This window comes from Thamnophis sirtalis, unplaced genomic scaffold (genome assembly GCF_051295495.1).
Source record: "Thamnophis sirtalis isolate CommonGarterSnake01/CBP01778 unplaced genomic scaffold, rThaSir2_p1.2 scaffold_2, whole genome shotgun sequence".
Lineage (NCBI taxonomy): Eukaryota > Metazoa > Chordata > Lepidosauria > Squamata > Natricidae > Thamnophis > Thamnophis sirtalis.
The window spans coordinates 125,974,681-125,991,149 of record NW_028261382.1 but is presented as its reverse complement, the minus strand read 5'-3'; the positions used below and the strand labels follow the sequence as shown (position 1 = coordinate 125,991,149).

Below are 16,469 nucleotides of genomic sequence, written 5' to 3'. Positions count from 1 at the left end.
AAAGGACCATGGTGGCACAGTGGATAGAATGCAGTATTGCAGGCTAATTCTGCTGGCTGCCAGGGGTTTGATCCTCACCGGTTCATTGTTGACTCAGCCTTCCAGTCTTTCAACTTCTCATTTCGATAAAATGAGGACCCAGATTATTGGGGGCAATATGCTGACTCAGTAAACCCCTTAGAGAGGGTTGTAAAGGACTGTGAAGCAGTGTATAAGTCTAAGTGCTATTAGTGTTATCACAAACATACTTACTATCCACTTTAGAAATGATCCAGTTGTCCTCATACTTTCCAGGGAGGGAATATGTGAAGTTTGGAATGTCTGAATCTAAATCAGCAACTTCAAATTTTGCACTCTTGTCTCCTTGGAGTGGGTGGCACAAGGACACAATCTCGTTTACTAAATACGGAGGATTGTCATTGACATCTGTGAGATGCAGTATCAGTTGTGCAACACTGCTTTTAAGTACACCACCTGTATATTTGAATAGAGCAAGAGAATATTTTAAAACTTGTTTTGAGAAAATTATCGCTGGTTGGTAATAGAATAAAATAGAATAGAATAGCAGAGTTGGAAGGGACCTTGGAGGTGTTCTAGTCCAACCCCTTGCCTAGATAGGAAGCCCTATACCACTTCAGACAAATAGCTATCCAACATCTTCTTAAAGACTTCCAGTGTTGGGGCATTCACAACTTCTGGAGACAAGTTGTTCCACTGATTAATTGTTGTAACTGTCAAGAAATTTCTCCTAGTTCTAATTTGCTTCTCTCCTTATAGACATCCAAAAAAGAACAGAGCTAAGGGGCAGATTTCAAAATTTAGAAGTTGTTTTGTAGGCTAAAGGTAATTGCTATGATCTTTATAGAAAAACACTTCTCTCTCTCATTCTGGTACTGGAAATAATGAATACCGTAACTAATTTCTAGTTCATAATGGAGAAGAGGAGATCTGGTTTCTACAACCCCATTATTGCCAACTTGTCTTATTAAAGCTGTGAGTTACCCCATTTCAAGCTTATATGTTGCTAAAATACCTATCGAGACAAGACCAAGACTGGTGCCTACCACCTTCATCTCTTGGCATCAATGACATCCTCATGCCCTGGTAAAGACTCCCAGTAGCACACACATCTGCTGTGGACTGCCATGTTAAATATATATGTAATCTTAAAATATGTAACATAACATTCATATGAATCTAAATAATTTTAAATAGTATAACTTGCTACTCCCAGCTACTGTTGTCATATATCCGGTCAATGTCGACTGGCAACTACGCGGAGGAGAGCCTTCTCGGTGGCAGCTCCGACTCTGTGGAACGATCTCCCCGTGGAAATTCGTACCCTCACCACCCTCCAGACCTTCCGCACAGCCCTCAGAACCTGGCTATCCCATCAGGCCTGGGGTTAAGACTACAACCCGCCTGAATAGTATGAATGTTGTGTTTTAATTATGTATTTGTCTTATATGTTAAAAGTTTGTCTCCCCCCCCCTTTTAAGTTGTAAGCCACCCTGAGTCCCCCCAGGGAAAAGGGTGGCATATAAATAAACTTTAAATCTTTAAACTTTAAAAATATGGAGAAAGCCAAACATAGAACTGCTAGTAAGCACCTTGGCCAAGGCCCTTTCCAACAGCCAAAGTATCCTTGGAGGATAAAGTTTTGCTTCCTTACTTTGTTCAGTTGCAACAATTTCTTCTATGTAGGTACGGTTCTGCTCATAATCCAGTCGGGCAGCTGTATATATTTGTCCACTGTCAGGATCAATTTTCAGCCAATTGTTGCGAGTTTTCTTCAGCGAGTACCTTGCAACCAGGAAAGTAAGACAAAAGAAACAAATTTAACCAAAAAGCATTGTGTTCAACAGTACTATGCATCAATATGTGCATTTTCTTTCCATCACTTTTAGAATCCTAACCCTGTTCATTGCCCATAAGAACAGATGAGCCATTTTTATCTGGCAAATGGTCTATCTATTTAAGCTCTCTACTTCAGTGTTTCTCAACCTTGGCAACTTGAAGATGTCCGGACTTCAACTCCCAGAATTCCCCAGCCAGCATTCGCTGGCTGGGGAATTCTGGGAGTTGAAGTCCGGACATCTTCAAGTTGCCAAGGTTGAGAAACACTGCTCTACTTTACCCTCTTTTTTATTCTTCAAATCACTATTGAATCCTGATAACTGCCTAGACAAAGTTTTCTTGGCATGATTCCAGAGGTGGTTGCCGTTTCCTGCTTCCTAAGGCTAAGAGAGAGTGATTGACCAAGGTTATCCAGCTGGCTTTGTGCCTAAAGTGGGACTAGAATTCATGGTCTCCCAGTATCAGCAGTTCTACAGAGGAATTATGGAGTTTGTCATCTGCACCTCTATAAATGTCTGGTTTGATTCTGCAACCCAACAAGACAGACACAGACTTCAGAGGATAATCAGAACTGCAGAAAAAACAATTACTGCCAACCTGCCTTCCATTGAGGACCTGTACATTGCACAAGTCAAAAAGAGGGTCGTGAAAAAATTTACAGACATCTCACATCCTGGACATAAATTGTTTCAACTCCTACCCTCAAAACGGTGCTAGAGAGCACTGCATACCAAGACAACTAGAGAAAAGAACAGTTTTTTCCTGAACGCCATCACACTGCTAAACAAATAATTCCCTCACCACTGTCAAACCATTCACTAAGGCTGCATTACTATTACTATTAGTCTTCTCGTCATTCCTATCACCCATCTCCTCCCACTTATGACTGCAGGACTGTAACTTTGTTGCTTGTATCCTTACGATTTATATTGATATTGATATTGTTCCCTGATTGCTTATTTGTACCCTATGACTATCATTAAGTGTTTCACCTTATGATTCTTGATAAATGTATTTTATCCTCCTTATGTACACTGAGAGCATATGCACCAAAGACAAATTCCTTGTCTGTCCAATCACACTTGGCCAATAAAGAATTCTATTCTATTCTATTCTATTCTATTCTAGCCTGGTGCTTTATTCATAACTGTGACCACTATTGCATACCAAACTATCTCTCAATCAAGCAACATGTTTGGATTCATTTGTTCAACTTTCTTATGGCAGAGAATCAATTTCCCACCTTTTGTTACAAATTTTGATGTAAACAGGATAGAAGATGGGGGTACTGAAAAAAATCAAGATAAAAGCCACAACTGGGCTCCTGCACCAAAAGACATTGCAGGAATGTGGCTATGATCTTGACTGTTTTTGATAACACTGAGTAGATATTCACATTCTCCTCAAAGCCACATCAATTCTTTATTGCAAAGAGGAGCTTCAGTGGACAACAGTTTTCAACAGAAAAAACAAGTGTTAGAAAAATTCTTCTACTATTCCAGTGAAATTCAACATGAAGTATCAGGGGGAGATGTCCCGTCCCCCCAAAAAAACCTTGGGTGCAACCCAGGGGTGGGTTCCTACCAGTTCTAACCTCTTCTATAGAAGAGGTTCCACAAATCTACAGTGCTGTTTAGAACCGGTTCCAGCTCCCTCCCCCGCCCGTCTGCACATCATCAAGATGAAGAGCGAGAGGAGGAATTCTGGGAGTTGAAGTCCACAAGTCTTAATGCTGTCAAGTTTGACCACCCCTGGGTTTTTTTTTCTAAAGGGTTAGAGGTGCAAGGGTCTTGTAACTTGACAGCTTTAAGACTTGCATGCTTCAAATACCAGAGTTTCTGAGCCAACCTTTTGGTTGCAAAGCAAGAGCGTTGTTAAGTGAGTTTCACCACATTTTATAAGTTGGCCACACACACCCAGTCACTTGGCTGGCAAGCCACTCCCACCCAGTCACATGGCCAGCAAGCCACTCCCACAATGCAGGCCACATCTACAGAAGAAGTTCTAAAAAAATTTGAAACCCACCATTGGTGCAACCCCTATTCAGAGTTCTTTCAAACATAATACATTTTTAACATGGAGGAGATCTAACATGGCATTTAATCATATGTAGTATATTTAATTAATATAGTTATAGGGTTTTTGAACTAGATTTGTATATGTTATTCTGCTGAATTAAATATAAAGCCACTTTTTTTCCTGTCCCACCACTCAAAAGTCAAGCCATAAGTATGAAAAAATGTATGTTCTCTAAATTCATATACACCTACATGTTTATACATGTAGCTCTATGCTGGGTTTCTAATCTGGATTACACCCTTTCTACCTACAGAAACTGACATCTTTATAATATACTTAGGAAATACAGGAGTTACTTTTGCACATGCTAAATTTGGTTCTTTTTAATCCTCAGTGGAGTGCATGCAGTCAAGTTAAACAGGCTATGCAAATACAATATGACATTTTAGGAGGTTCTTTCAAGGCAAGAAAGCAGGAGAATCTTCTGGATTGGATTCAGCAATGCAATTAATACAACTCTCATTTTCCCCCACCCCAAAATAGATTTTTGCCTTTACTTTATTGTGTATCCTTCTGGGTCAAAAGCTTTTACGGTTGCCACATTGGTACCAATGGTCACATTTTCATATATCGCAACTATGTAGCTGGGACGGAGGAAAACTGGAGGTTCTTCCACATCAGTAACATGAATCCGTAAGAAAGTAGATGAATTTGAAGTGTACTTTATTCCAGCCACGAGAGGTTCGGGATTAGTAGCATTGATTGTAAGGTTATACACTGAATTTGTTTCAAAATCAAGATCCTACAAAAGCAAAGGAGAAACAGGGATAAAAATCCACCACGAACTTACACCACATTATCTTCTCGAAATATATTTGTAGCAGAGTTCCCCAACTTCCTATCCTCCAGGAAGGATTCTGCGACACTAGAACTTTTCATCATCTGTAGCCAGGCCAACTCAAAGTAGACCCAAAGTAGACCCTGAACTAAACCCCCACTAGTTCACTAATCTGAGGGTAAGCTCAAATAAGGCTTTTCCCTCTTTGCAGCAATTGAAACTGCACAATTCAGATACCCTGAATGATCATTGCTTATTTACAACAAAACAGATCAAATGCATCTCAAACAGTTTTAAGGTCAGAATGCTATAGGGCCAAAACATCTATTTATTTGCTTGCTTGCTTGCTTTTACTGGCAACCATTCTGTTTGGTTAGACATTGCCAGAAGAGAGGTCAGGTTTTTAGAAAGATTAATTCCATTTTCTGCAACCTAGGTTACATTTGTCAGTTTTTCGGCTATCTGCCTAGTTGTGGGAAGTGCCTGATATTGAGGTGCACAAGAGGCACTTTCTCAGGTCTGTACTGTCTAGGTCCATGATGGCGAAACTATGGCAAGTGTGCCACAGGTGGCACACAGAACCCTCTCTGCTGGCATGCGAGCTGTCACCCAGCTCAAACTCCATGTGCGTCTGCATGCGCCTCCCACCAGCCAGCTGGTTTTTGGGTCTCTATTGTGCATGTGCAGGGGGCTGGGGAGCATGTGGGAGGTGTGTGCACATGCACGGGGGTGGATGGACCCCACGCTTGCGTGCACTGGGGTCGTGTGCATGTGTAAGGGTGCAGGGGGGAGTAGGGGGGTACGGCATGGCCTATGGCCTGTTTTTGCTCTCAGAATGCTGCAGGGAGGCCTGCTAGGCCGAAAATGGGGCATAGGAAGTTGCCACATGCACATGCGTGATGGCAGGGGGAGCTTAGGGGATCATGTGTGCATGTGCAGGGTGGGGGAGCGCAGGAGATCGCACTCACATGCACAGGGAGTGGGATGCGTACATTGATGGGTGCAGATGCATGCACGCTTTCAGCACACGACAACAAAAAGGTTAGCCATCACTCATCTTGGGGATGAAGCTTTGATTGACTGAGTTTTTGAGTTTTCTCTTTAGTTTCCTCAAGGGAGCACGTGGCATCTCCATGTTTTCTCGGTATTCCAAGACAATAAGATAATATGGCTGTTTTTTTATCTTTACCACAAGTAAAATGTTTATTACATGACTGCCTTCAAAATGGAGGAACTAGGAAGAAGAAACTGATTTATTGGGTAGACTTCTAAGTGTATTGTTTTAACTATTTTCCAAAATTCTGCAACTTCAGGTTTGGTAAGTGTGAAACCATTCATTGTGTCATTTAGCATTTTGGCCTTAAAACTCACAAGATCTCAAAGGAAAATAGAATCTCATAAGATTTTAATCTCTTGCAAAATTGCAACTATATAAAAACATTTTCCTCCAATTTTCTTAAATTTGGAGGTTTTCTTAAATTTGGAGACATCCTATTGCTATTTGCTAATTAATGTAGCATTGTTCTTAGTCATTTCACTGCCTTGCCTTGAGGAAATGTTAATTAAATCTATGTAATATAACAATAAATGAAATGGCATTCATTCACCTTGTTAATTATAATAGCTCCTTTATTTGTATCTGGATCAGTCAATATTGTAAAACTATTATTTGGGTCACCCTTTGTGATGGTGTAAATAATCTGAGAACTTCCAGTGCCTACTTCATCAGCATCCGTGGCTTTTATTTCAACTATACGATATCCTTTTTTCTGATCTTCTGCAACAATCACAGTGCCATACTAGAATGAAAAGAAAAATAAATATAAAACAATAGAACAGAAAAGGAGAAATAACATTTCTAAAAAGAACTAGCTATTTTGAAGAGAGCTTCATGATGTAATAACTTGAAATCATAATTTGCTGTTGCAAAACATTCTAAAATCATCTCCAAACAGTCTCGTTGCCTTGGTGGATAATGCTCCACTAAACATCTCCTCAGCCTGGCTTTTTAAAGTTCTCCATCCTGAAAATGGTGTTTTCCCTCTTATTCATGCTCAAGATCTTCCATCAGGACAACTCATGACACACGGAGAAGAAGACTTTAGGTGACTTTAGGTTAGAGTTTACTGTTTGGCTCCAGTTGATTTAGCAAATGTGCTGTAGTAACCTCTTCCATCTAACCTCACAGTTCAGGATCTCTTCTATGATTCTCATTTAGATGCCAGGGGGCCTGGAATTGTGGCTCCTACATCTACCTTTATTTTTTTTTATTGTGACCTAACAAAGGTAAAGGTAAAGGTTCCCCTCACACATATGTGCTAGTTGTTCCCGACTCTAAGCGGTGAGGCTCATATCCGTTTCAAGAGCCAGCACTGTCCAAAGACATCTCTGTGATCATGTTGCCGGCATGACTAAATGCCGAAGGCGCACAGAATGCTGTTACCTTCCCAGCAAAGGTGGGTCCCTATTTTTCTACTTGTATTTTTACATGCTTTCGAACTGCTAGGTTGGCAGAAGCTGGGACAATTAACGTGAGTTCACTCCATTATGCAGCACTAGGGATTCAAGCCACTGAACTGCCGACCTTTCTTTTTTTATTGTTTTTTTTTTAATTTTCAAAACAAACACAACACATAAAATCTTCCTTCTTTACATACTGTAGGAACTGTATCAGTTGGTTACAAAAGGCTTTCGTGCATCTCTTCCACAGTCATCAAGCATAATTCATATTAACTCAAGTATTTTAACTGAGATATTTATACATGTTATCCTTATCATACCTCCATTTTTATTTGACTATAATTGTTTAAACATCCTTCATCATAAAATATACCAAGATTTAATACATAACCACATACTGGCATTTCATTTAATATTTCTAAAATCCTCCAATAACACTGAATTCTTATGTCCTATTCTAACTAAACATCCATAATATTTAATAACAAACTTTTCTAATCCTCCTTTCCAAATCACTATTTGCAATGTTCATCCAGTTTCCTTATGTTGTACCCAATACATACATATATACATACACACACACACACACACACACACACACACACACACACACACACACACACACACACACACACACACACACACACACATATATATATATATATATATATATATATATATATATGTTGTCATCATCCCTCCTTTATTTGACTATATCCTGCATCATAACATTTCCCCCCTAATAATCAAAACTTAACTGTATCTAATTTAGTTCTTTTTTATTAACCTTTGTACATAATCCAAAAGGATTTCTAATCTTACTTTTATGGGTACTATTCAATATTCATAACCAATTATTACTTATCATAACACTACACATTGTATACATTATTATCATTATCAATTATTTATTTAACTATATCTATTATCACTAAATTTCACTAAGTTTAACTAGTATTAAGTTATATTCTTCCATCTATCAATCTGTATCTTTTCAATAACAAAAAAAATTCATATCTTCTGCCATTTGTGGTACCAATCCTCTAATCATCTTCTTGATCAGCTTTGTATGGACTTCTCTTAGCAGCTCCTTGCTTATAAGATCTCTCATCTAATCTTGATGCCCTCTTTCTGTTTCCTTATTCAGCTTGTCTTTGATTGTCAGCAGTGTTATCAATGCTTTTGCTAATAGAATTTCTTTCTTTAAGTCCATAGATTCTTTAATTTTATCTTCTTCTATATCTTGACTTTTGGAATAGATTTCCTCTCCATTTAATTCCTCTTTCAGTATTCCATTCTTTCCATTTTCAGGAACAAACTAATTACCATAGATATCAGCAGGTTTAATCTCTTTATATTCATTTTCCACTTTGGGTTTTTGAGTTTCAATCACCCCATTTTGCATTTGATGAACATCCTCAATTTTTTCATCATATTTTCTTGTTATGTGCTCTAGGTATTCCAGTTTTTTCTCTACTATATTTGATAATTTCTGTAGTTCTGAAAATATATTTTGCAAAGTTAAGACCTCTATTTTCTCTTGACGTTATGCCATTCTAACAAACACAGCTGCTCCAGCTTGGAAGGTTAATAAAATTAAAGCATAGATTCACAAAGAACATTGTTTTCACTTTTCTCTGATTGAAAATATACTTCAAAGGGACATCTGTGTGTTTCCCTTCTTATCACTCTGTAGCCAAACAGTAAAACCTTGTGGTGCCAAGTCAAAACAATCCATGGAAAAAAAATGTTCTGTTTTGAATACACAAAGCTCCGAACAACAAAACCTCCCAGCCTCCGAGCGGAAACATTGTTAAAGAGTTTCTTTTTGTATCTTTTTTGTATTTCAAGTTAGAAAAGAGGTCCAATCTTTAAATGAATTAGAAAAATACCCACAGCAATAAAAGAAGAAAACTTTAGTCTATCAACAAGTTCAGCATCTTAGCCACTGAGCCATCGCGTCCATACAAAGGTAATTGAAAGCATAATAAAAGGACTGTCTGTTCTGCTTTGTAATGTGGTGGAAAATTCCCTTTCCTATCCAATTGGTTCCTCCTTTTCCACACATAATCACAATTCTCACACTGTCATTCACAACAAAAAACCCTTCTCAAACTCCAGCTGTTCATCAAGCGTTTTGCAGTTTTCTAGGCTGCACAATTCCAACCGATCACCAGTCGGCAGCCAAGTATAAATAACTCTTTGCTTCCACCTACAGTTTATAGATCGAATGCTTAACCAATCAAATGATAGGCAGAGGTCCCCAAAACTTTCAGGCTTTATGGACCGGTGGCAGCAGTGGTGGTGGGGAGGGCATTGTTTTTTGTACATGCCCTCTGCTTGCGCAAATGGAGTTTTGCACACTCGCCCACCACTTGCACAGCCCAGATCGAGCCTCGTACCAGTACTGGTCAGCGGATCAGGGGTTGGGAACACCTTTTATAAAGATATTTTTAAAAATAAAAAGTTAACTGATAGGAAAGAAAAAAGATGAGTGCATGCAGTAATCATTGAATGTGCCAGCTGGAGGAGAATTTTCACGTACTAGATGGTGATGCAATTTCAGCCAAGTGAACTACCAATCGTAGCCTTTAAGTGGCATGTATATTAAAGCTGTATGGAAAGCAGCAGCATAGTATGGATCTTTTCAGGACTCATGTAGTAAGCATGTACTTCAATTTAGGTAAAGGTTCCCCTCACACATATGTGTTAGTCATTCCCAACTCTAGGGGGCGGTGCTCATCTCCGTTTCAAAGCCGAAGAGCCAGCACTGTCCAAAGACATCTCTGTGGTCATGTGGCCGGCATGACTGAACACCAAAGGCGCACAGAATGCTGTTATCTTCCTACCAAAGGTGGTTCCTATTTTTTATAATTGCATTTTTACGTGCTTTCAAACTGCTAGGTTGGCGGAAGCTGGGACAAATAATGGGAGCTCACTCCAGTACACAGTGCTAGGGATTCGAACTGCCAAACTGATAACATTTCTGATCGACAAGCTCAGCCATTGAGTCACCGTGTCCACTTCAATTTAGGCAGTGTTCATCCTTACCAGTCTGAGATGAGAATAGGTCAAAGTAATTGTGTGGAGCCATTTTATGAAAAAATAACATTTTTCCTTTGAATTTCTTCTGAGCTCCAGTGCAGACTTTTGCAGTCTGATTTCCTCCAGAAGTGTTAAGGATTACAACTTTAGAAATTCCCATTCAACGTGTCTGTTGCTGGAAGTTCTGGGACTTGTAGTCCTAAAATATCTGGTTGGAATCGACTTGGGAAAGACTTACCTAACTAGCCACAGATATGCAACAACAACATCCACATGCCAAGCAAATATCTCGGAAGAGGATACCATCAAGCCAAAAGTTTGATATTTTTTCCAACATCTTGTGAAGGCAAAACTAGTTAACAAAGATACTCACATCTGATTTTTCAAATATTGGGATCTTATCATTGATGTCAATGACATGAATTTGCACTTCACATATAGTTGAGAAAACTACAAGGAAAAGAATATAATGAAATCAAGTGTGAGCTGATTTGCACAGAACAAATTCTCAAACCTTTTACAGTAGACACATCAAATATAACTAAAACATCCCACCACAATTAATCCCTTCATAGGTATAGAATCAGGGGGAATCAGGCTCAAATTCACCCCATCTCTGAAAGCTCAAGAATGACCTTCGAATCGGTCACTTCCTCTTAGGCCACCCTACCAAACGTTGCCATTATGGGATGTATGTGGGGCATCTGAGAAGCGAGTGATAATGTGCATTGCCTTGATTTCTTGTAAAAAGAACAAGAAATACATCTAACAAATAAGAATGTAGGCAATCCTCAATTTACAGCCAATACTGAACCTGGAATTTAGTCATAAGTCTTGCCAGTCATTAAGCAGGCCATCGCATAACCAACATAATTTTATGGCTTTTTGGTCTTAAAATGAATGCTGTGATTGTTAAGTAAACCCATTCCTCTGCACTGAGCTCTTTTTCTTTTTTTGCCAAAAAAAAGTCAGAAGTAATTGCTGGTTTTTGCAAAAAAAAAAAAACAAAAAAAAAAACTAAATTGCCATCATGGGGGTGCTGGACCCTGCGGGTGGCTGACTACCCAAAGTGTGGTTATGTGACCATGGAGGGAGGGAGGGGCAGCCATCAGAACTTCGAATCATTTAGGTTTGGTTTCATTGCAATTTGAATTTGCAATTTGGTCACTAAACAACTGATCATAAGTCAAGGGCTACCTGTACTACTAGTAGTAGTTCAAGGGGAATAAAGGATTTAATGTTATTCCTTTATTTTAGAGCTTATGTCTGAATATTCACATCTCCCATTCCAACATGGAAGGAAACTGCGATGCCAATTTTTAGCAGCATATTGCCCTTTTCAACCATATCTTATGGACACCTTTTTAAAAAAAGCACATGAAAGATTTATAATTTTGCTTTTAGATGTGTAGCTCTTGATCAAAAGAAAAATGGGGAAAAGGAGTGAAAAGGGATGGATGGAAGAAATGAAAGAAGTCTAGATGAGAGAGTGTAGATCAGGGGTGTCATACTCAAGGATCAGGGGCCAGATCCGGCCCACAAGATGCTTAGATATAGTCCACGGCAGCACCCTGGAAACAGTGAAGGACTGGCCCATGGTGCTTCTGCCAATAAAAATGGAGCTCAGGAGGGCTGCATACAGGTTCTCCCAAGCTCCATTTTCACTGGGAGAGGGTTGCAGGAGGCTGTTTCAGCTGAAAATGGAGCTCAGGAGCCCATTTTCTCTGGCAGAGCAGTCCGGCCTCCACAGGTGCCCCCAACACAAGTGTCATTGAGGTGGCCACGTCCCCCCTGGCCATGGTGACTCTGACACCACCACCCCCGGAGGTCAAACACAACTCTGATGCGACCCTCAATAAAATCAAGTTTGACATCCCTGGTGTAGACTATCTTGTAATCCATGTTGCTTTAATAGAGTATTTGGGGAATACATGTAATGTGTGATGCACTGACCTGGATCTGTCACATTCACCTCCAAATAGTAATTTTGGACCACTTGTCTGTTTAATTCCGATTTCAATAAGTGGACTGACCCAGTTCCCAATTCGATACGGAAGAGATTGTCTTGTGGGATTTTGGGGGTCTGGTCCATAAGGCTGAACTTCAGGCGAGAATTAAGAGACCCCTTCTCATCATTGTCTGAGGCAACGACAATTCCTATTAAATTCCCTGTTGGTCGCAGAAAAAACTGTAGTTAGACCAATAGCAAACAAGCATAGTAAAAAATAAAATAAATTACTTATACAAAGACAAACATAACTTTTGGGAATGGGCAAGGGAACTAACAGGATTCCTATATACACTGATTCTCAAATTCATGATACAGCTATTTGTGTGGAACATGATCTCCTAAAAACCTAACAAAAGGCAATTAATATTTTTCAGTGGCCAATCCAGAGATTAGCCACTGAAAAAGATTAGCAATGAGCAAAATAACTTTTTTTTCAACTTTATCCTTGCAGTGAGGGGGGTTGCATGTATAAAGGACCTGTCTATAAAGTAGCAGCTTGGAAAGCAAAATGCTTTAGGATCAATCTATATGCATAATTATTAATAGAACTAATATTAATATTAGCATTAATGAAAAGGGTGCCCACTGGGAGATGTGTTGAATGGAGCATGAGTGTTTAGGATTGACATTTGCTCATTGATTTAATGGCCTGTTGTTGGATCAATTTCAAGTTTTTTTTTAAAAAAAAATATAGTAATTGCGAACTAGCAGAAAATGCAGCAGCCTAGTAGCCAGCTACTGGAAGGAGGGTATGCAAAGCATCGCAGAAAATTGAACTTGTTATTAGAAAGGACTAAAGAACAGGAAACCATCCATTCTGGAAGATATAAAAATGGGTGAGGTTAGAAAACAGTGGTCTTGAAGCAGATCTGGAAGATGTAGGTTCAGGATACGTTTATAATGTGTCAAGAAGAGAGGGAAGGAGAGGAGGTGGTCACCTCATTTCTTTATTGAGGAAGTGATGAATAACCTATGTAGGCAATGAGTCAAGCACAAAGAATGCATTTACTCAGTGTTAATATATGACCTCAACTCATACTCATCTTATCAAATCAGAGAACTGAGTATTTACTCGACCATACTTTGCTGAATAAACTAAAAGGGCACATTTCATCTATCATGCTATGATATATGATTACTTATATTAACTGGTTGCTCTCATGAGATTAAGCCATAAACTAGCCAATCCCATTAAAACATGACAACCCTACATGAATGCACACATGCAATTTTGGAAAAACTAAAATTTCTAAATAGCTGTTCTTCTCAGTACTACAGACACAAGGGTCTGACCATCTTCTTCCATATTTGATCTATTGGAATGATCAAATCCTTGTGACTGTACCACTCACAGGGAACTGACCACCTTCTTTCATACCCGATCTATTTGTGTAGGACTGGTTTTTTAGTATGGTCAAGATAACTCCTGTGGGATAGGAGAAGATACGTTTTCATTCTGTCTAAGTCAGGCATCAGCAACCTGCAGCCACATGTTGCTCTTTCATCCCTCTGCTGTGGCTCCCTGTCACCAGTCAGTAAAAGGAAAAAGGACGCAGCACTAGGAGAAGACTCTATGGTGGGGGAACCAGACTTCTGGTTGGTAAAAAGAAAAAGGATGCCATGCTAGGAGAAGACTCTATGGTGGGGGAACCAGACTTCTGGTCGGTAAAAAGAAAAAGGATGTCATGCTAGGAGAAGACTCTATGGTGGGGGAACCGGATTTCTGGTCGGCTCCAGAATTAAATGGCGAGCTTCTGGTTAAGAGCTTTGTGGCTTTTTGAGTGTTTAATGTTGTCGACCCCTGGTCTACGTCATCCAGGTCTTGAGCTTGGGAACCAAGCACTAATTAATTCTTTGATAGGATGAGACTAGGGGCAGTCTCATTTGAAATGTGCAGATTTTATTCTCAACGACTCCTAAATTATATATTTAGCGCCTCTCCTTAAATAGTTCATGCTTTAGAGTTTTTGGCGCTCTCTGAGCTGTTTGCTTTCAGATGTGTGAGTGTTCTTTTTTAAAATTTTATTGATACATTTTTTCTTTAAAATACCTAAGTGTTTAATAAACAGTGTATTGTCCGGATCAATTTGCTTATACAAAGTATTAATGGTAATACTGGTAGTAATAATGATAATAATAACAACCGTAATAATAATGATACTGATATTTACTTTTATATAATGAAATTTTTGCATCTTTTACTTATACATATCAGTAATCTTTCATCCTCTAATTTCTACCTGTTTTATCTAACCATTGACAAAACAAACCCCATGTTAAAAAATATTCTGTTTCTTCCTTAGCTTTTATTATTGTCAGTCTAATAATTTTCTAATTATACTTTCATCTGTAGGTGTACCCTCATTTTTCCAATATTGTGCAAATACAATTCTCGCTGCTGTCGGCACATGTATTATTAAATATGTAATCCCTTTATTAGAATTTTCTAGTAATATACCTAACAAAAACAGTTCTGGTTTTAAGTTTATGTGTTGCTTTATCATTTTCTCTAACCATGTATGTATTTTCAGATGCTTGAGTGTTGATGATGTTACCTAGTTGGGTATTGAAATGTCTGCAAGCAAACAGCCAGCCTCAGAGACCACCGAGGATCTCACACTTCAACCCTGAGCTACACATATTCCCTTCTATTAGAACTCCTTATGCTATTCAAACTCATAAGAATTGATGGTATTAAATTGTATGCTCATTTAACTACCAAAGAAGCTTTGCATTCAATTATTTTTACTCATACAATCATGAAATGCAATATTTCTTACCCACATCCTCATTTTCTTGAACTTCAAATTTAGTCAAAATTTCGTTACACACGGGTGGGTTGTCATTGATGTCTACAACACGAACTGAAACATTGACTGGTTTGGCCAGCATTTTTCCCTCCTCATCGTTTGCAAAGATATAGAATGAATACTGAAATAGGATATATAATTAAACTGCAGGAATAATGAATACAGGCTTAAGGAATTACTAATGTAGTGCAAACTACGTTATCAGAGTTTTGCCCCATGTCATATAAAACCCATTCAAGAGCAGCATAACGTATTTGAAATGTTGATATCTAATAAGCTGAGTAAACAATAATTAATTTAAAAAAAAAATCTAACATAGAATGTGATGCTGATAATGAAATGCAACAGTGGTGGATTCTGGATCCCGTTGCAACCGGTACAGTGCAACGGGGCTGTGTGTCCCCCCACAAGAATGCGTGTGCACACACCCGTAGCGTATGCATGCATACTTATCTCCTGTGCGGAAGCCCTAAACAGCTCAAATACCAGTAAGGAGAGTGGGTAGGCAGGTGGGCCCTCCGGAGCACCGTACCAGAACGGTACCTGGTGCTCCCCAGCAGGCACCGGTACGCCCATACCAGGGCATACCACCTGCAACCCACCACTGAAATGCAAGTAGAAAACCACCTGAAAGGCATTGTAGTTTAGCTTTCTCCATATTTTAAAGCATACCCGCTATCCACTTTCATGTACTTACGTAGTCTTTCTCTTCTCTGTCTAGTGGTTTAGTTACATAAACTGTTCCATTCTGATCAACTGTAAATGGAATAGAATGCTTTTCTTTCTCTTGAATTTTATATGTTGCATATGGATCGTTCCATTGTACCTAATATTACAATGTAAAAATAAGCAACAGGTATACAAATGAAAAGTTTTGACCTGATAGATGGTTTAAAAAATATTTTTTCTCTCTTTAATACAACTAGGATGTCAGAATTGCCATTGCTAAGCAGTACAGTCATGTGACATCATGCTTTCCAACATGCTACTTAGCAATGCAAAATTCCTTTAGAGCATAAGATGTCCAGGGTTGCTTCAAAATGAGATGGATGGCAAATAATTTTAATAATAATAATAATAATAATAATAATAATAATAATAATTCCAATCCCAATTGCCATCATTAACCAAAGACTACCAATCAGTTACTTGAAAACAAAACACAGATCTATAAAATGCTCAAAAAGTTTGGAAGGAATCTCAAGTAGGATTTTGACAACCTTGTATTTGGCCTACATTTTTTGCTCTCTTGCATGATCTTCCTCTGCTGCTTTTTGTAACTTCTTACCTATTGAAGAGTTCTGGGAAAATAAAAGTTTTGTGCATGTTGATATTCTGGATGGGTATAAGAGATGACTCGGCTGAACCCGAGGGAAGGGTCAAATGTGTCATCGGTTTGGAGTCATGATGTCTCAGTAAAAGACCTAAG

At 38.8% G+C, this 16,469-nt stretch overlaps 1 protein-coding gene across 1 annotated transcript in view; it reads right to left on the bottom strand.

Annotated features, from left to right (window-relative positions):
* CDH17 (cadherin 17) overlaps positions 1–16,469 on the bottom strand; it is a 50,520-nt gene that overhangs the window by 10,982 nt on the left and 23,069 nt on the right. Inside the window, exons 8-15 of the mRNA XM_087706858.1 lie at positions 15,738–15,866; positions 15,011–15,161; positions 12,173–12,388; positions 10,593–10,669; positions 6,322–6,513; positions 4,434–4,678; positions 1,673–1,803; positions 253–474 (exon numbers count right to left, since the gene is read on the bottom strand). Of these exons, the coding sequence (XP_087562984.1) occupies positions 253–474; positions 1,673–1,803; positions 4,434–4,678; positions 6,322–6,513; positions 10,593–10,669; positions 12,173–12,388; positions 15,011–15,161; positions 15,738–15,866 (1,363 nt within the window). The remainder of the gene's footprint in view (positions 1–252; positions 475–1,672; positions 1,804–4,433; positions 4,679–6,321; positions 6,514–10,592; positions 10,670–12,172; positions 12,389–15,010; positions 15,162–15,737; positions 15,867–16,469) is intronic.